The sequence below is a fragment of the Cebidichthys violaceus genome, unplaced genomic scaffold, assembly GCF_023349555.1.
Source record: "Cebidichthys violaceus isolate CVI_PGR_0920_01 unplaced genomic scaffold, fCebVio1.0.p SCAF_606, whole genome shotgun sequence".
NCBI classification, from domain to species: domain Eukaryota; kingdom Metazoa; phylum Chordata; class Actinopteri; order Perciformes; family Stichaeidae; genus Cebidichthys; species Cebidichthys violaceus.
In genome coordinates this window covers 1-20,898 of record NW_027176824.1, presented here as the reverse complement: position 1 = coordinate 20,898, position 20,898 = coordinate 1, and the positions used below count along the sequence as shown (strand labels likewise).

The 20,898-nt window shown below is 41.2% G+C and overlaps 1 protein-coding gene across 1 annotated transcript; it reads left to right on the top strand.

Moving 5' to 3' along the window:
* Positions 1–220: 220 nt before the first annotated feature.
* Positions 221–19,210, top strand: LOC137890009 (chondroitin sulfate proteoglycan 4-like; the record flags this gene model as incomplete). The annotated part of the gene is made up of 6 exons (XM_068734086.1): positions 221–397; positions 8,986–9,184; positions 9,371–9,502; positions 10,685–10,845; positions 12,963–13,146; positions 14,121–19,210. Coding segments are annotated over 6 exons (2,721 nt in total), but the record flags the coding sequence as incomplete, so codon positions are not given.
* Positions 19,211–20,898: the final 1,688 nt, after the last annotated feature.

The window sequence follows — 20,898 nt, the reverse complement described above, 5'->3', positions numbered from 1 at the left end:
ATTTAAGAATTTGAATGTCATGAATTTGGGTTTCTTCAGGTAAACCAGGATGGCTTTGTGGTTTCTCTAAAGCAGTGTTGCCTTAGAGAAACTGTAACATTTTATTCCAACTTTTAGGCCCAACCAGCCTCTGCCTATTTCATGTCGTTTCCTACCATTCAGGTCTGATTCAGAATGGAGTGACAACTGGATCTTTTTCTTTTTTTTTTATCTTCCCCAGCTGAAACTTGGACACGTCTACTACATGCATGACAGCACCGAGAGCAAGGAGGACAGTTTTACACTCTCTGCCTCGGCTTATGAGATTGAGCGCCGGAGCCTCCCCATCACCATCTCGGTGACTGTCACACCAGTCAACGACGAGCCGCCAAAACTGACACGTAACACAGGACTGGAGGTAATGTTTTGCTCTTTCAGAGTGCATTTGCTGTTACTTTGAGCTGTTCTCCAACATACTCTACGGTAAACGTTGCTGCTGTAGGAAAATCTCATAAAAAGTAAACTTTCTGTTTGCTGGATACTTTTTATTTTCCTTTTAGTACATTTCGACTGATGAGAATTCAAGCCGGCCACAAGCGTCACTTTGTGTAAAGGAAGCAAAGACCAAACTTTTATTGCGACCTTTCAAAACAAGGGAGTACTTTATACTAAGAAGAAGAAATATGTGGAAAAATATCTTGCTTCCTTAGAGGTTTATGTCAGTTCAAGTTTATTTCACATAACCTTTTGCTTTTATTTGCTCATATTTTGCTTTTGTAATATATTTTTTTCTTTTTCTCCTGAAATATTCTGGAAAGAAGAACAAGTCCAACTTGTGCATGTGATTGACAGGCTGCAGGTGTTACCACCTGTTCCAGATTTTGCATGATTGGTCCGATGCCCAACCCACACAAACTATGAGAAAATGGCAGCTGAATAGCTTTATAATGGAAATGAGAATCTGTCTTGTTGAAAAGAGGTTGATTTATTTAAAAAATACTACCTCATAGTGCTTTAACCTTTTTACCGCTTTGCGCTTCATCTTTATTTACATTGATTCTCTGACAAAATTGATGAATTTAGTGTTTTTCTGCCAATTTAGAAATCCCTAAGATATGAAAACAATCAAAAAGCCTTTTGTTTGAAGGAGCTATTTCCACTTAAGGCTCAAACTGAAATAAAATCTTAATAAACTCTGAACTCTGAATGAACTTTCTCACATCTATAGCTTGAACTGCGATTTACAGCCCGCTGTCATGAATCCTGTATGAAGTGAGAGTTAAATTCACTCCATGCTGCAAGAACAATGAATGCAGGGAATTTCTACTGAGACGCTGAAGGCCACTGACCTCACAGACGATGACGCACGCTGCATCAGTACAGCAGCGGCCTCCACAGCGTATTGTTTTTTATATAAACGGCCATAAAGTAGAAGTGAATTAGCATATTCTTAGCTTGACTGCTCCAAAATGTTGCAAATGAATCATGTACGCCACATAAGTGTACGAGGACAGTGATTCACTGAATGCACTCAGTGCTGTCTTATACAGTATCTGTATAATGAAGCCTCAAATCTGCTGATACCTCGGTTTGCACTGGAACGGAGGGAACTTAGCATTATTATCAAACTACTTTTAATTACCCATGCACCTCAAATATTCAAAACTCCATACATTCAACTTTCATCAAAATGACAATGTTTTAAAATTAAATATGTCTAATTTGGAAACATATTTCAGTCTGTATTTGGCCTTAGTTAATATCTTCTGATTTATTGTTGTCTTTTCACACAATATAACTTGTGTACCACTCAAACTGAGAAGTTTTATTCATCACAATCTGACTTGCATTATTGCCCATCCCTAATTATCATAGTCATGTAAAACACATCTGTTTATATTAAATTTCATTCTCATTTTCAGGTTCATCGTGTTTTTGGTTTCTTATTGAGCATGTTCAAATGCTTTAATATTCAAAAAACACATCATTTTTTATATGCTGTCTGTCTGAATATATATACCTGTATTCACCGACGGTCTGATATGCTGTATTTTAGCGCCTGTCTCTTTAAGCCCACCTCCCTAAAAAGGCCCAGTCTCCTCTGATTGGCTTGCCGAGAAAAAAGATGGCGCACCTTTTGATTCAGAAGTATGTTGGAATTAATAGATTGACTCCAAGCTGCATATTTACTGAAATAGACAGCATTTCCTCCCTTGTGGGATCTGTCAGTTTAAAAGTGGGAAACCACACTTTACATCAATGGGTTGATGACTGGTGACAGGAGTGGTTAACCATCCAACACACGCAGGGTGATAAACGGCTCAAAACAAGTACACAATGAAAGCTCTATCAAAATGCTCAATCCATCAGTCCCCCTAAGTGGAATTACAGAGACAATCATACATCAAATACATCAAGTTGATCCAAAGGGAATTCAAATATATCTAAAACAATAAGTTACGTGAAAGAAAGAAAGATTTCTAATAGTGTTCCATGTCCTTCATTGTGGAGAGATCTCACTTATATTTCCTCTCTAACTAATAACACGAATGTTCATTCAAACACCTTTATGTAATTCTCACATACAGTATTTTTAGAGTGTGCTTGGGACACGCTGTCTTACTGACTCAGCCATGAGAGAAGAAAAAGTTTTGAAGGATCAATTAAGTAGATTGTACTGTAAGAGTAGGCAGGCAGTTGGAAAAAGCCAGCAGTAATCAGCTCACAGAACTGGAAACCAACTGTGTCATTCAGCCCTCCCTGCTCTGCCTGCGGCTCCGCGTCTCCCTGGCAACCCGTATTTTTGGAAAACCAAGATGGTTCGACGAGACCGCGGCTTTCTGGCAGAGCGAGGGCGGCATCCAATCCCTGCGCCTCCTCGGCTGCGGCTGCAGAATGTAACATAATGATATGTGGACGTCTCCCCGCACAGAGCCGGGTCTGGCCCAGCAAGCGACACTCGGCTTGATTTAAAGCAGGAAGTGTGTGTGTGTGTGTGTGTGTGTGTGTGTGTCTGTAGTGACCTCTGCAGCAGATGATCAGACACGATGACGAACATGGCCGTGATCGGGCTCTGTTGAAGCTCACCGTTGATCCCAGTTGGCCCGCTCTGTGGGATGCAGCTGGTCTCGATTAGGGTCTACACTCGTCTCTGTCTGGTTCTACTTGACTTTGCTGTATCTCAAAAAAGTTGCGCTAGTTGTGCAAAATAGCTGGCTCAGTCGATCTGTCTATTTGTCTGTCTGTCTGTCTGTCTGTCTGTCTGTCTTTATATACCGTATATATATATGTAGCTCCATTGATAAACTACCGTCTGTCTGTTTGTTTAGTGCCTTGACTTCCCCACTCCCCACTATAGAGTTAGAAAACACTCTGGTGTCGCCTGTACTTCCAAAATCAGCCAATATTTCGGATGCCCAGGCAGTGTGGGACCCAGCTTCAGACATCTGGCGCCCCTTCAGAGTCTCCAACATTTAAAACACGGTGGTATCCTGTTGAGTCATCAGCCAACTAAGTCGTTCGCCTATGGCAGCTCCTTCATTACTGCCTCCAAATGAAATATCAGCCATTGTGTCCATTCAAATTGAATTTGCAGCCCATCCTCCTTGGTGCTAAATGCATTGATTGTTATATAAACCATCAATTTGCAAGGCCATTTTCAGATTAGCTGGCCTAGATTGCTTGGCGCCTTACTGGAGTGCAGAGTAGACTGACAGGGCCATCTAGTGCCGGGGATTGGGTTTTGCACTACAACACAGATACTTAAAACTAGGGATGTGACCTCATTGACTGTAAAATATGTAAACATTTGTATTTTAAGAAGGCTGTCTTTGGTTTTTTCTGTTTGGGAATTATTTTGTTTATTTGTTTGTTCATTGGTTAAGAACAATGTGCAAAACCTTGAACCAGATATGGCCTAAAAGCTCATTTTCATCTGTAACCCCTGGGTGGAGCGCAGGTTACAGAGATACATGATCAGTTGTATCAAAACGTTAGGATTCTTTAAAAGCTATCAGTGTCAATGACTACAGACCTGACTGTCCTCCAACCAAGTTTTCACATTTCTTCCAGTGAAAGTTGCATTTCAGCGCAACAGTTAATGTCGGCGGTGTTGCCTGGGAGGCGATTATTATCCTTCTCAGCATCACAAACCGGTGTCATCATTTGTGTCAAAAAGAGCTATGGGAAAGCACTGCCTCATCATCATCATCAGCTGCTCAGACATATTCATCATGTTTTCTGTAAAAAAAAAAAAAAAGTAAAAAAAAAATGCATAATTGATTTTTGAATGAAAAGTCATTTATACTAGGAAAAAGCTACAAAAAACAGTCAAAGGCCTCGTACTGTAACTCTGCAGGCATGTTCGACGTCCATGCGCTGTTTTGTATATTTTATGTTTGCCTTTAGCTTCAATGTAAATTAACTATTGACAAATTATTTGCACAAAAGCAATTCAAAGATAGAAATAGATGTAATTTGCCACATGCTCTAAACAGAAAATTCTAAACGGATGTCTCTCTTGTTCAGGCTATTGTGCATTCCTCAGAAAATCAAGTCATTAACCGCAGTTGGGAATGCCTGTGGTAGACAGACCGTTCCTTTATATTAAGATAGAAGAAGAGAATAGTATTGGATTCTGTTCATTACAATTAGATTGAGAGCTTCTCCCGAGCTGCTATTTCTAACTCATATTTCTCATCAAATGGAGTGTTTTAAGGTACTCTCTTCCAGGAATCTGACAGAGAACCCGATTAAGTTTGTGATTATATGTTTTTAAAGTTACTTTTAACAAATGGTAGAGGTGACTAGAAGCTTTCGTCTTGACGCTGTGGTGTTATAAGTTTCTTAAAATGAAGACCATATTTTCTGTTGCCTCTTGAAAGGAGATTGTTCCCACCAGCTGCTGCTCTGTTAGCAGTGGTGGTCCTTAATGCTGAGAAACGGGTCAGGTGGGGGTGGTACAGTGATCAGCTAAGTCATCTCTGCATATCGTATCACCTTCTCACATCTCTCTCAATAAGGAGGAGGGGATAACTCAGAGGGAAGGGAAAGCATCTGTCTTGCTTATGGTGTCTTAAAAAAAAAAAAAAAAAAAACACAGATCCACTTCTGTCCCATGACTCCAGATTTGGCTCCAATTGTTCAACACATTGTCATTGCAATTCGTCACTTACTGACGCTTTGTCAGACCCCCTGGCATCACATTCTATTGCACTGTAAACACATGGTTGACGTTGACGAAAACGCTTGCTTGAGTTTTGCCGAATAAAAAGACACTTAGGTAGGTGTGAGACAAACATCATGGTTGGGCTTAAAATAAGTATGTGAACTAATTAAAACCTAAACAATGTAACATAAGTACAAAAAATGCAAATATCACTAACGTAACTTTGTGACACAATGTTTTTTGACACATCCCCTTCGTTCCAGTCAAACCCCGTGTGACTTTTTTTTCATTCTTCATCACACTCCCAGAGCACTCCCTCCGATCGTCTAATAATGAGGTGGCTGGGTTCAAATTGCAGTTGCTTGAAAGCCCGGTAAAGGACGCCTTGTGTGCTGGTTTCAGACGTCGAGCGGCGTGACAAAGCGGCGACATATGACTCCCTGGAAATGAGAAGGAGCTGCATTGTTTGGGTTCAGTCTCCCGGGTGTGCTCCCAGACAAACTATCAGTTTCTGCTCCCTGAGGTGTAAACTGCCTCCAGGAAGTAGGGATTCTCCAAGGCCTGATATCACAGGTTTCTCTGCAGGCTTCAACAACAGAGTGGATACAATGCTACCCTGTTTCTCGATGTAGGCTGGTGTGTGATGCTGTTGTCAGTTCTACAAAAATAACCTTGTAAAACTATCAGTGGCTTAAAGTGATGCAGTAGGATGATGTGATTCTCTTCCTCTGAAGGTAAAAGCGCCACCTACACCGAGCTCATCGACGCAGGTTACCCCCATTCTGTCATGGAAGTGTCTGACACATGAAAGGTTATTGATCCCAGAGGTAACAAGTCTCTGCGGGTATCTGGTGTGCAAGCAGCTCCAGCGGAACCACGGGGTTGAGCTGCCGACATCCGGTATCAATCTTCCACAAATTCCAGCGAAGCTCTTTGGATACAGGCGATGCACCCTAGGAGGTCGTGGCTGGGGTCCCGGCAGGCCTCAATCCCCTCCAAGCTGACGGTCCAGAGATAATCCCAAATTTAGCTGCTTTCCTCCAAACGTCAGCGCGCCTCTGCTCTCCACACCGTGGCACACAAGGTGGCCCAGTAAGCATTTACAGGAAATGACTATCGTCAGTGTAAAACAGGGCTAAATGCACGTTTCATTACAGGCGTGATGAAACAACAGATATATGTAATTTAGGCGTCTAAAAATTTACCTTTCAACCGGATTTAGTCTGGTTAACTTAGACCTTAGTCTGGTTAACTTAGACCTCTCGACATACTTCAACCTGTGAATCAGTGCTCATCCTGTGTGAACAAGCTTGTACACAATAGTCACATTTGAATATCCTCATCCTATTTTTTGCTGGAAAGCCATGCAGCCGATTTACTCCAACCAGAGGCCACCGAGTGTAAGTGGTTCGCATATTGTCTATGTTACTTTTGTATACAAACTCAGCGTTCACGCACGTGAAATTCCGAGTCAAGACCTTCCAAGGCAAGACTTTTCTGAAATTCTGTTATGAAACAGCCCTTCTTGTCTGTAGAGTCATCAGCGGTCATAAAAGTTATCATTTGAAAGGAACAAAGGCACAATCTACCAGCAACAAAAAACACAAAGTGTGTTATGGTGGATTACGGCTTTGAACTGTTGATGCTGTGTCACGGTGATAGATCTTTGATGGAGTGTCAAACTGAATCGGAGGAGCAGCAGGGGAAACTAAATTATACACAATTGTTGTACTGAAACAGTCTAGATGGGTTTAAAATACCAGGGACGACACAGAGGACCGAAAGAGACAGCAATTGTGTTGGATTCACAACAACTCCGGAACATAAAGAATAAAGAGAATATGAGTCACTTTGAAAATGGATGTCTTTCAGACCACCACTTTGGTCAAGAATGGAATACCGCAACAACTATTTACTAACTTCTCCACTAGCGGCAACATCTATGGGGCCCATAATCCAAGCATTACCATATGCAAATGTAGTGGAGAGCTGTGCAACTGTTTCTAAATCTGTGTGTGTGTGTGTGTGTGTGTGTGTGTGTGTGTGTGTGTGTGTGTGTGTGTGTGTGTGTGTGTGTGTGTGTGTGTGTGTGTGTAATCAGATTTGTTAATGTGCAAAATAATCTCTAAATGCGTACTGAGATTGGTTAATGTGTATTCAAATACGGATTTGTAAATGTGTCCAACGAAAATTTTAAAAAATCTCCAAATCCGTGTTAAGTCTTTTAAGATTTGTAAATCTGTAGACAAATCTGTAAATGCGTACATAGATCTATAAATGTGTGGACAAATCTGTAAATTTGATATTGATGACTGAAAAGTCAAAGCCAGAAAAACAGAAAAGTTACAACTCAGGCAGCCCTCTTAATTGGAACTTTCCAGATCTATGTTTAGATTACATAGCCTACAGTAGGAACTCAAATATTAAAATAAGTATTTAGGCTGCTATTACAGGAAATTACAAAGAAAGCTAGAGCGCTTGATCACTGTAGAAAACAGCTGTAGGTAATGTACCATATGTATGCTGGCTTGCTTTTACTGCTTGGTGGTGCATTTTCAAATTCCCATGGAAAACTGAATATGTAGGCAATGTGACATCAGGAGCACAGCTTTGATAACAGCAGAAATAGCAGCAACATTTTCTACAATTTAACATCACGGGTTTTTTTTGTATTTGTTTAAGCAGCTTAACTTTTGCAGCGGCATTAATCTTTAGAGGAATCTACATAAAAAGGTTTTTGTTTTTTTCTTAAAGGGTAATACCCTCAGTAGCCCAGAATGCAACACAGCTGTAAGACAGGTTGTTTTGACATCACAGCTGTAAAACCTCTGGCTCTCATGCTTTATCTGTGTTATTTATTTCTTATTTCACTCTTTACTTTAAACACGCAACCCACAAGTGAATGCCACAAGTTCATGACCACACTCTTAAGTCAAGTTAGGAAATTAGTGAGAGATACTGGACTCACCAAATAAGTCAATTACACATGGACGATGTGTGCTCGTGTGTGGCATACGTAGCATAAATTAACTTCCAAAATATAACCGACTCTCAGTGATTGACAGATGAAGCTTTTAATATCCGCGGCTGAATCTTCTGCTCCCCTCTTCCTCCTGCCGGAAGGCTTCTTGCTCTTCATCCCGAGTCTTAAGAAAGAGAGAGGTATCAGAGGTTGAATGGCTTTCCGGATCGATATGTGCCTCTTACTGTAGGGCACCCTCGGCTCAGTCTCCCAACTGATTCCAGCTATTTAAGAATGTCTTTCTGGGGATCTGGCCCATTTCTTTCAATTAATGCTCCTTTCAGCCGGCCGACCATTAGAAGTCCATTACAGCCCATCCACCCAGGGAGAGTCATTCAGCATGCGCCGCTGTGCTCCATCTTCTGATAACAGGAGCGCCTAGACTGCCACGGAGAAATAATTAACCTTTTAAATTGTTTCTTTGGGGGTGACTGTTTGTACCACGGCTTTTGTGCTTATCTTCTTTTTATTTTAATCATTTGTTTTCTTCCTTTTGGTTTGTTTCTTATTGTATCACGGAAATGGCTTCAGACAAACATTAATGTACAGCATCACAGTGTCTTTTATACACAAAGCAAATCTCTAATGGATTTCAAATAAACTCCTGACCCCTTGTATAACGTTGAATTACCTTGAATTACCTTTCCGCAAACATAACTCAGACTTGGTAATATGTGGTGTCTTTTCATCTCTCTCTCTCCCTCTCTCTCTCTCTCTCTCTCTCTCTCTCTCTCTCTCTCTCTCTCTCTCTCTCTCTCTCTCTCTCTCCCTCTCTCTCTCTCTCTCTCCCCCTCTCTGTCTTTGATGTGTGCCACAGGTTCTTGCTGGTGAGGAAGCTGACATCACCTCCAGCATGCTGAACACTGAGGACGCCGACACTCTTGCAGAGGAACTGGTTTACCACGTCGAGGTGCCAACCGGTGGTATGGTGGCGTTGAAAGAGGCGCCCGAAGTGGGCATCCTGAATTTCACGCAGGCTCACATAAACAAAGGGGAGGTCATCTTCATTCACGAGGGTGAGGCCACCGAAATTTTCTTATTAGTGTATTAAATATAAGTCGGCCTCTATATCGGACTGTTGATAATTCAACATCATTGTTTGAAATCATGTTCTACACAAGAGGAAGTCACTGCCAGTGATCGGCTATGGCTGCAAAATGACATGTTGTTGTGTCCCATGCAAAACTCCTCTGCTCTTCCAGGTGAGGAGTCCGGTGGTTTCGGTTTCACGGTGACAGACGGCGAGCACACGTCTCCTCTCTACCGATTTGTCGTCACAGCCAGGCCTCTCACCATCACCATGGTGACGCAGGAGGAGCTCATGGTATTTCCAGGTAAAATGTCAAAAGTCCTCGAGATTTCAAGCCCTGGAGACGGCAGTGATTAAAACATGGTCAAAGATTAAAAAAAAAAAAAAGAAACTAAAAATGATGTACAGTTTGTCCAATGTTTTAAGTGGATTTTTCCGAAACACAGCAATTGTTTATGTGGCGTGCAGATTACAAAAACATAAACGAATTTGCTTTCTCCAGATTCTCTCGTCAGTTGTTTTAAAGACATTTATTATGATTTATCTGAAACAATGGTTCAGCAGCACAAGTAGAGGAAAGTCATGAAGCCAGCAAACACACTGATTAATGTCAGCTGCACAGTATCTGTGCTAAAATAAGCCACTACAAGCTACTTGCCACAACGGACAAAAAATTTCAATCGTTTCATTTCATTCATAAGAGGAGAATTGTCTTTTTGCGTCTTACAAAAAGGGACGTCGTCGTGCTTTAAGAGCACAATGGTTCGGATTTGTCTCTTGAAAGCGAACCCCAGATTCACGCTAGTATCGGAACCAGCTTTGTCCACTCGGCGCTTTGCCTCTCCGTGTTTGCATTTTATCTGAGCCGTCCTCCAGATCGGTAGCTTCCATCTTTAAAGCGCACTGACGATACGACACGCGGTCGCTACGTTTTTCAGAGAACACAGCAAAAATAAGAAAATACAGGCAGAGGTAGATAAAGACACTTCCAGTGGGTCCACATCCTACTCAGTGTGCCTGTTAGCTTACTTTTCAGTCCAAGCTTGATCTAAAATACTTCCAATGCACCAAAGAGAAGTTGTTTTGTTGTTCGTAAACACTGTATTTCTAGAGGATAACCTCTCCAGATGAAACATTTGACAAGTGAAACTATACTTCATGAGTGTCAGCACAGACAATAACCTCACCTCTATTCTCAACAAACTTTTCTTTCACGCTAATGATAAAGGAGATGAGTTGTCACATTCTTTTGAAAGCACAAATATCAATTTTGAAATGAAACTCTCCCCATCAGGAAGCTCTTCTGCACAGTAATGTGCAATTACTGTAACCGCTAAAGCTTTTGGCAATTCTAGACTCTGTTAAATTTTACAAGCTCAACAACACTTCCAAGAGGCCATTTTCCACAGCACTCAGAGGACTGTATGTGTGTGTGTGTGTGTGTGTGTGTGTGTGTGTGTGTGTGTGTGCGCGTGTGTTTTCACAGGAACAAGGCAGTCTATCACGAGTGCCAATCTGGGGGCTGTGACCAATGAGGATGGCAATGAGATAAGCTACTCTCTTATCCGCCCACCTCGTTTGGGAAGACTGATCATGGCCAATGACAGGAACCAGTATGAGGAAATTACCCGCTTCTCACAAACACAGGTAATTACTTTTGTGCGAGTGCGACAAAAGTGTGTGTTTCTAGGATATATTTCCTTTAGGACACATTTAACTAATTTCCCCCTCCGCCCTTCATAAATTGAATGTTCTACATTCGCTTTTAATGATCATTATAAATTATTAGTTACGGCAAAATGTCTAACATTAAAACAGATTAAAGGAAGAAAAATGGTGGAAAAAGAAAAGAATAAAGAAATCCCAGGAAGAGCAAAGGAAAAAGCATATTTTGATGGATTTCTTTTTTTAAATGATCAGTTACATAAGGGAGCACTGTAAAGGCATTACTCATTTTCTTCTTCTTAAATAAGTCCTCTCCTCTTTCACATTTAGCATTCCTAGTAATGGCAGGTTTCTTTTACTGAGCAGACTGTTCAAGGCCCTCCAGTTGTCTTCTGCAGAGACCATCAAACAGACATATGAGAAGACATAATTCCACTTTTATGCATAAAAGTGCAGCTAATCCTCTTTTCAACACAGACTGGTGCTGAAGATCTCACCGCTCTCCTAGAGGTGAAAATTAAGTCATTTAATTCCTGAGGTTACAGCTCTTTACTTACTCTGGTTACTTTTATTAAAGGTTCCGCTCGGAATGATCCTCTTATTTCGTATATTTTTTTATCAGCGTCGACTTTTATTTAAGGTAAAGTCAAGTCAATAAACTTGATAATAAAGATCACTCAAACTACACTAAACAGTTTAGTGTTTGTTGACTCAGTGTTTCACATAAGCTGTGGTAGTTTTCCATAAGTAAAACGTTTTTTCTTAAATGAAGTTTGTACCGAACATCTTCAGACCGTCTATAACTACAGTCTGTACATACTGTGTATATGAGGCATCCACATGTTCCTCTTCTTCACCAGCAGGGGGCCTCATTGCATATGCCTTTGTGGCATTGTGATGTTTAGGGTCAGCATTAGCATGAGCATCCATGCTGGTAAAGGTTTTGAGTTCTTACCCTTGATGATTTTGAATGTATGTTAAGCCTGTGTGACTGCAGTCTTGCATTTTATTTTATTAATGTTAAATAAATAAATCGCTCTAATCTAAACTACTAAAGGCAGTGGACAGGGTTGGAGACGATTTTAATTGCAGGCAATTTTTTTTTTTTTTTAAATGCATTCGTACAGCACATTTGGCAAAGTAACCTTAAGTATAAAGTAAGTATAAATAGTCACTTTACAAGCAAGAAAAACAAAAGAATATTCCAGGCACTCAGAGTCCTGGAATATATTTAAAGGCCTTAGGTTTTTAATGGTTTACGCCATTTTTTTTTCAAAATCCTTCATCATAGTTTTGCCCCCTTATTTCAAAAGAGTTTTGTTTATTTAGTGGATTTTTTTTACTTTTTTTTTTACTTATTGTCTGTAAAGCAAAGAGGCACTTCTATTTCAGTTTACTCAGATTACATAACCAAATATCCAGTAGTAGTAGTAGTAGTACTACGCATTGCTTCATACAGGCCAAGTGTTTGTCTGCCATGGCAGCAGTGTGTTCTCACTCTCGCTTCTGTCGGATTTCCATTGCTGACATCTGACTGTGCTCGGATGAGCATGAGAATAAATTGTTTCCCTGCAAACTGCTCTGTTTCGATTGTGACAGAAAATCGAACAGTAAGTCGAGCTGAAACATGATTTGATGATTTGAGTTATTCAGCGCTGCGTTTGTGTGTACAAGCATGAACGCTTGGTTGCTTGTGGTTGTGTGTCTGTCTGTGTGTGTGTGTGTGTGTGTGTGTGTGTGTGTGTGTGTGTGTGTGTGGGTGTGTGTGTGGGTGTGTGTGTGTGAGAAGAGTTGAGTTTAGGACACGGAGTGACCTCAGAGAGCAAACACAGGCCGTCACATTCTGGTTCTCAAACCCAGATCCCAGTATACAGCTCAGCCAAACCACTGCTGCCGTCATTTGAGATCCCATTTGACTGTGGTTCTTACAAACTTCAGAGGAAAAAAGCGAACTAAAATGTCTTTGTCATCCAAATCACTCAAGTCAAAACAAATAAAAAGTAATTTTGCAGTGACTGCAAACGGGCAACTTACACATTGCAATATTGAGAGTTTTGAACGGCTCATCATCTTCTGATTTTGCTTCCCCTGACACACAGCTGGAGTCAGGCGTGGTCTACTATGAGCACCAAATACCTGAGGAGCCTTTTTGGGTGGTGAGGGACTCCGTAGACCTAACTCTGTCATCCCAACCAGCCCCTGATGTCCGTCACATCCTGCCCATCACCATCTCTTACTATGCTGCTCACAGAAACATCTCCTCACAGCTGTGGAAGAACAAAGGTACAAGCTAATGTCAAAATCTAGGCAGTTACATGACTTCTAAAACAGCATGGCTTTAACATAATTGTTGTTATTGTATAAAGATTTCCACAGATGTTGAGATGCAGAGATGAGTGGTTAAGCCTGTAAAGCCCCATTAGAGGGCTCCACCTGAAATAATAACAGTAGAGTTATTATGGTGAGATAATGTTTTCACCAGCTGCAGCCGTGTTTTAGACATGTCAGATCTGTGTTTAATTATGTATCTATTCATACAGCGTTGATAGGCTGAGCACACATTATATTTTATACTTTGTTATCCTGCTACAGTACAGTTTAGGTGAAGTATCACTTTAAATTTCTATGGTTTTATTTATACTGACCCTAAAAAGTTGTTTTTGAGGATACGTACATTTGCACATTTGCTAGGCTGTGAGTGGTACCCTTGATAGAGTGGTGCAGGGATGTTGTTGTTACGGAGGAAAACCTGGACGTTAGCATTGCCCTGGTCCCCTCGACAGAAAGCCAATAGGATTCTTCCATTGGATTTTGGATTATTGCAGAAAATAACCTCTGTGCAAACAAAAGTTTATATGCTACACATTTAGTTCAGCAAGATAATCTTCACAAAAAGCACCACTTTCTAAAAAGCGTAAATGCAATCGTCAGAAGCACAAAGCTAACGCTAGGCTATGAATAAACTACAGCTTACAACTTGTATTTTGACTTCACACGTTTACCTTTTCTGGAAAAACCGTTTTCTCTTAGTGTGACCTGATCTAGCTTGTGGTCATGGCTGTGTCAATTGCCAGTCTGACTTATTACCTCTGCTTCCTTTTGCTGCATAAACAATTCGCCCCCTGCTCTGTCTGTTTCCTATGGTGCCAACAGCATGAATGTACTGTGCTGCATTATTAAATATCGACAGGAGACAGACAAAACTAAAGAGAAAGTATATTTGAAAACTGAATTATTTTTGTATTGTTTCTGCTCAGGTTTGGAAATTGTGCAAGGCCAGAAGGAATCCATTGATGATTCAATTCTTGATGCCTCCAACCTTCTGGCTATCCTACCTGAAGTTGAGCGAGACGATGTGGATGTGGTTTTTGAGATCAAGCGTTTCCCTGACCACGGTCGTATCACCCTGGGTGGTCAGGACCTGCCCCGTAATGCCCCATCCTTCATGCAAGAAGATGTTACCCAAGGAATGCTGGAGTATCTCCATGATGACTCAGGGGCTTCGTCTGACAGCTTCTCTTTCAGAGCCCGTCTAAAGTCTGAGGGTCAGAGTTTGGCCCCACCTGCCGAAGCCGTGGTCCTGGAGGAGATATTTAACATCTCAATCAAACGTCGCGGCTCTGACTCCCCTGAACTAGTCACCATAGACATACTCTTGGAGGTTCTTCAAGGCTCCATGACCCTTTTGTCTCAGAAGCATCTTAACACTCAAGACGAGGACAGTCCGCCAGATGAGGTGCACTTCAAAGTGACCAAAGCCCCTAGCAACGGCCGACTGGTTGACTCCCTCACAATGGACCCCATCTCTGGGTTCACACAGGAGATGGTCAATCGTGGGCAGGTGGGCTTCTTCAGCGATGGCAGCCTTGCCGATGGCTTTATGGAATTCATTGTGTCAGATGGAGAACACCAAACAGAGCCACACACGCTCCACATCGGCGTCCTTGCTCGCACCTTGTTTCTTGACAAGGCTCCTGAGATCAAGGTGAAGCAAGGTGATGATGAGACCCTGGTGACTGAGGAGATGTTGAGAGCCACTACCGGGGGCCCTGTTGAGGAGGACATCCTTTACAAGATCACAAGTGTACCTAAGTATGCAGCTGTCATGGTAGATCGGCAGCCAACATCTGCCTTCAGCCAGAAACAGATCAAAGAAGGCAGAGTCAGTGTCCGCTTCGTTAAGTCCACTTCACCTCGAGACAGTGTTGCATTTGTAGCCCGTAGCAAGGCGGCTAATGTCTCCTCTGTCCTCAACATCACAGTCCAGCCTCTGGCCAACATCGCTCAGGATCCCCTCTTACCCCAAGGTGCTCTTGTCCAATTGGACAGGAAGCTTCTGGATGCAACTCCACTGGCAAACAAGACCAGGACCTCCCCAACGTTCACTGTCATCCAAAAGCCCCACGGGGCTCGCTTTGTGAGGTCTGGAGGTCCTGGTGCAGGTCAGCCAGTGGACACATTCAGCCAGAAGGAGCTGGATGAGGGGCGAGTAGCTATGGAAATCCTGAATAGCGCTTCTGGATCACGAGGTGGTGTCAGTCAGGACGAGGCCCGCTTCCTCCTCAAAGCCCATGGGGTTCCTCCAGCAGAATGTGTGCTTTCCTTCCAGACCGGCCCCTACAATGCTTCTGGGGTCTACCCTGCCACTCTGTTGAGGATTCCTTCAGAAGCCTCACCGAAGGACAGTAATGACCTCCCTGGCGCTGGCTCCCCTCGTTCCACTTCCGCTAGCCCCCGCTGGAGGGGCAACAAGGACTGGCCCCACGGAGATGCCCCCACAACAACGTCTTCTGGCTCTAGCTCCAACGGGAAACCATATGTTTCCAGGCGCAGCAATTTCTGGTCTATTCTCATTCCAATCCTAGTAATCCTTCTCCTGTTGTTGCTGGCGGCCATCTTGGCCTACTACCTGATCCGTAAAAACAAGACAGGCAAGCACGACGTCCAGACCGCAGCATCCAAGCCTAAAAACGGAGAGGTGGCCAGCGCAGAAACCTTTCGCAAAACTGACCCAGCCAACAACATCCCCATGTCCAACATGGACTCCAAAGACGCAGACCCGGAGTTGTTGCAGCACTGTCGGACAACGAACCCGGCCTTGAAAAAGAATCAGTACTGGGTCTGAGACACTTCGAGATAAGACACAGAGCGAGGTGATCCTCAAGTGTTTGGAAGTCTCCTCAAATCATTCCTCTCAGTATTAAAGACCTCTTGCCACACCAGCTCAAATGAAAATTATGTTTTGACACCATTTATTATTAACTTATCTCAACATAGCTGTGGACAAATTCTCAGGCAATGAAACACTGAATACTTATTGGCAAAGAAAGAGGCACTTGCTTATCTAAGGTGGGTCAGGCCATGTCTATTTATTTTAGTTTTATCATTCCGCTTGTCAAAGGGCACAAATAAAGACATAAACATGCCATGTGTTTGCAAAAAGTATCGTGGGTGTGCTCTGTCATTGTATTCCATATGATATCATTGGCCAATATTATTCATTTCAATGGATAGGTGATATAAAGTCTTTGTGATGTTTTGAATTTAGTTTTTGATTCATCAGGAAAGTTGATAAGTCTTGTACATAGACGATGAGGTAAATATATGCTGTATTATCGAGAAAAACTGCCTCTTTGTATTTTCTCTTTTATTTTTCAATATTTTTAAGCTACCGTTGTATTGTGTTTCTCAGGGCTAAATTCAGTTTAAAGGAATGGTACAACATTTTGGAAAATACATGAATTCCCTTTTTTTTTTAAAAGAATGATTCCACTCCAATATTTGTCTGTTACACACAAAGTTACAGCGAGGAGACGTTAACTTAGCTGAATCTAAGGGGGAAACAGCTAGGCTGGTTCCATCCAAAGGTAAAGAACATCCACTTTCAAGAGCCTCTAAAGCCCGTTCTCACTCCCAACTCGTCAAATACAGTCGCCCTTTGCATCAAAGTATGACTCTTAACGCGGCCACAGATATGGCGGGAGGAAATGAGGAAGTTAGGTTACGTAGTATAAGAGCTACAAACTCTGCTTGGGAAAAAAAAATGGATGGGTCAAACAAACACCCAGGGGACTGATGTTTACTTTAACGGGTTACCACAAGGCAAAGTATTATGGCAGTAAAGTCGTTTTTTAATTGAATACTATAGAATACATTTTTTTCAAAATGTTGTCATTTATGAAAATACCCAAAATGAACTGTTAGCTGGCTACTTTATTACTAAAAATGAATTATTTAAAAAGCATTTTTATCGGAATGATTTTGTTCCAAGCTATATATATATATATTTGATCACTGTAATTGTGATCACTAATCTGCTTCCATCATACTTTTGTTGCCTAAACCTAACAAAGTTGTTTCCTATGAAAACGGAAGTTGATATTGAAAGGACGGTGTATGCATGTAATGACAGGAAGTTGACATGTTGAAAACCTAGAAGGGAACCAAGAGCCTCACAGCGCTAAGCGTAGGACCACTGATGAAGAGATGGGAGTGAGAACGTGTTGCTAAAGCTCTCTCAACAACACGTCATGTCTACTTTGTATAAAAACAAGAAGTTGTGGTTGTATGTGGGGTTATGAACCAGAGTGTTTCTTGTCTGGACGCAGTGACTTCCTGAACCTGGAGCTATAGCTGACACAAGCTAGCTGTCCGTCTGTCTCTCTGCTATCCTGACTGTCTCTTGGCTGTGGCTTCACATTTAACAGACCGATATGACGGCGGTATCTTTCCTCTCATCTAACTCACAGTGAGAGAGCAAATAACCCATTACTATTACTTTAACGTCATCGCCCGATAACATTTCAGTAGTTTTGCTTTTGCGTGGAAAGAGGAGAACTTAATACTAAAAACTGGTTAAAATGAAAAACTTGTTGCGACAACTTGCACAGGTTTGATTGAATTTAGCTCAGAGTTATTTCATCCTCCGTCATACGTTATTATTTCTGCATGCTTCCAGAGTGTTTGTAAATATTTCACTGGACTGGCACAGCACTGACCGCAAAACTACACAGTACACAGTTTGTAGACCACAGGCAGGAGGTTATTTTTGGTAGTGTTGGTCTTTAACACATCCTTATTGACTGACAGACAGAGGTGAGGTCATCTCAAACTGGGATGTTTCCAGTTTCCAAGTCTGCAATTAAGAATTCATAAAAGCTGGTTGGTGCTGGGATGAGGATAATGAATAAAATGTTTAGGTTACATTGATAAAAAAAAAAAAATTCAGATATTTACAAAGTGTCTTTTTAAATCTTCACAGCTATTTTAGATTGTAAGCATTCCATATGTAAGCGAAATATACAAACTGTCATATATTGGAATTGTGAGATTTTTTTTTTTTTTTTTTTTTTTTACTCCTTAGACTTGTTTTGTATGTTGAAACTAAGAAGCGTTTTCCTGTAAATCAGTCTCCTTTTGTTTCTCTCTGGACGTCTTCATCGTCACTCTGACCTGTGAGGGTCACCTGGTGGATGAATGTTGAATGAAGTACTGAAGGTGAAGTAGAGAGTGTTCTATGAGAAAATCACACCCACTAAAGAGAAGAAAGACTCGACTATTTTGTATTCTGTTTGACTATTTGCTGTACATTTCTTTTCTCAAACTGTGTACCCCGTGACACCTTATTCTTCGTTAGGCATATGCTGAATATACAATAGTTTCTTCGCAGTATTCATCGTCTATTGAACTTATATTTTTGTAGTGTTTTGAGAGCATGAAATGTGGGTCGCGATTTTAACAGACAGCACAGAGCTCAGGAAAATGATGTGTTTCAAGAGACTGTTGTATTTCCAGTGACATCTCTTACAGACAGCTGAAATAAAGGTACTGGCTTCTCCTTCGGGATATCACATCCACATCTTACCAGTTTTATGTGTAAATATTTGGGTTTTTTTGAGTAAGACTTTTGGGCTTGATTAACGTCTCGAAATATATATATCATGTTTTGTACATGTAACCACATTTAATTAGGTCGCTCAACTGCAAAGTATGCCTGTGTCTGTGTTTGTGTGTCTCTGTTTGTGAGTGTTTGTGCAGGTGCCCATCACTCTTCTCCCGTCTGCCTACCGAAGGCTGCTGCGTTCACGGCAGAGTTTCATCACCACCCCTCATTTTTCCTTATTTATTATTTCTGTCACTCCACCATACATCAAGTCGTACTCGAGTTTTGTGCTTTGTCAGAGATTAAACTGTAATCTGTAAACTGCAGGTGCCTTTAAAAAAAAATAATGATAACACAAAGCAATGTTTAGATTCTGGAACAAGAGAAATGTCTTTTGCTGCAAAATGCCTCTGAGCTTGAACTCGGCACTAACGGAAATAAAAACGTTCTTGCAACAAAACCTTCGTTACTTGTTTTCAGTCAGTGACTTTGTTGTTTCGACTGTTCAACGCTCTTCTAGTTCTTTCATCGTTTCCTAGTTTGCATGTTTGTCCAATTAAGAAAAGTTTCAAAGATCAAACATGTTTTATTGCTAAAAAAAAAAAAGTGCTGTGAAATGAATCCATGTTTTTGTGCCCTCATGCCTGGATTACTGTAATCCGTTATGCTCTGGATCTTGAGTCTGGCGTCAGGGAGCACATTGCTTGCAGTGATGGCTTGTCTTCATTGCATCACAGTGAAGTTCAGAACTAAATATGACATTTCAGCTATTACTTCACAATGCAAAATTCATAATTATTCTGCCCATATAGTGACTTAAAGTCTCCCATGTCGGGTTAATCAGTGTCACTGGATGTTTCCAGAGCTTCACTTTAATTTGCGGTTTTTGCCACTAAGCTTTGGAATAGTTTACCTCTCACGATCTTCCAAATCTATTGACAATAAATATGTAATATGCCCTTGCTTTTCTAAAGAGATGTTTTTGCTCTTTAGTTTCATGTAACTTCAGTTCAAATTCTGCTTTGCTGCTCTTGTGCCTGTGTGAATGGCTTCTATTGTGATGCAGGCTTTAAACGTTAGTTTTGAAAAGCGTAAGAAATCTTGAAACAATAGAAAAGGCTGCTTTTCGTGAAAAAATATCAATCATTTTTTCAAAGATCAGTTCTATAATTTGTGGTCATTTCTGCTCTATTATTTGCTGCCCATGCAGTGATTAATATAATAGCATGTTTAGATATTTACTTTACTTTACTTTCAGAAGTTTATTCAATGGAAAGCTTGGTGTTGTAAGCATTCTATTTTCAACACACAACTTTGTTTCCTTTCAGCACAACATAACACTATACACGCTGTTGAATGAATTCATAATGTATGTGTCTTAACTTAAACACACAATGTTATTTATAGTAAAAGCCTGAGGTGAATTTGAGAGGAAATTAGAGACAGGAGACAGAATGAAATACAATTTCCCAGAGAAAGACACAGGGTTGTCTAATTATTTATGAAGTGCTTTATCTTTCCCAGGGAAACATCTTTTTTGTCAACCTTTTCTTGCCGTCTCTCTATAGATGCCATGAGTGCTTTTGACCACCAGGTGGCGTCAGGGTGCAAACATGCCCTTGTAGAACCCAGAACAGGTCTTGCAGCCATTCGTCAGCATTTAACAAGGATCTCTCCGTCCGTCATTCTTTCCAGTGAATGGCCTTTGCTTCCAGTGTTTTTCTCACTTTTTGTACATTTCCCTGCTCTCCCGTCTTCTCCCGGTGTCACTAGCCGCCCTGTGTTCCTCTCCCAGCCGCTCATCTTGCAGGTTTCATAAGCTGCATTGGCACAGCTGTTCCTCCACATGTGTCTGCTTATGTCACGGTCTCTGAGCAGTCAAGTCTCAAGTTTGAGATACTGTGTCCTGCACTGTAAACAAAACTATTTAATTGACAATATGATGCCCAATAAAAAAGAATGTGTCAAGCAAATCCTAATGAACAGCACAGATGTAGAGTAGATATCAGTTTAATTTAGGGCAATCTGTATCTAGAGGCAACACTATGAGTATGTCAAAGATGAAAGGCTACTTTGTTTTCTTAACTTCACCAGAAATAAAAGATGGGAGTCATGAACAGATGTGAATGTCTGATCTGAAGATCAAACATTAA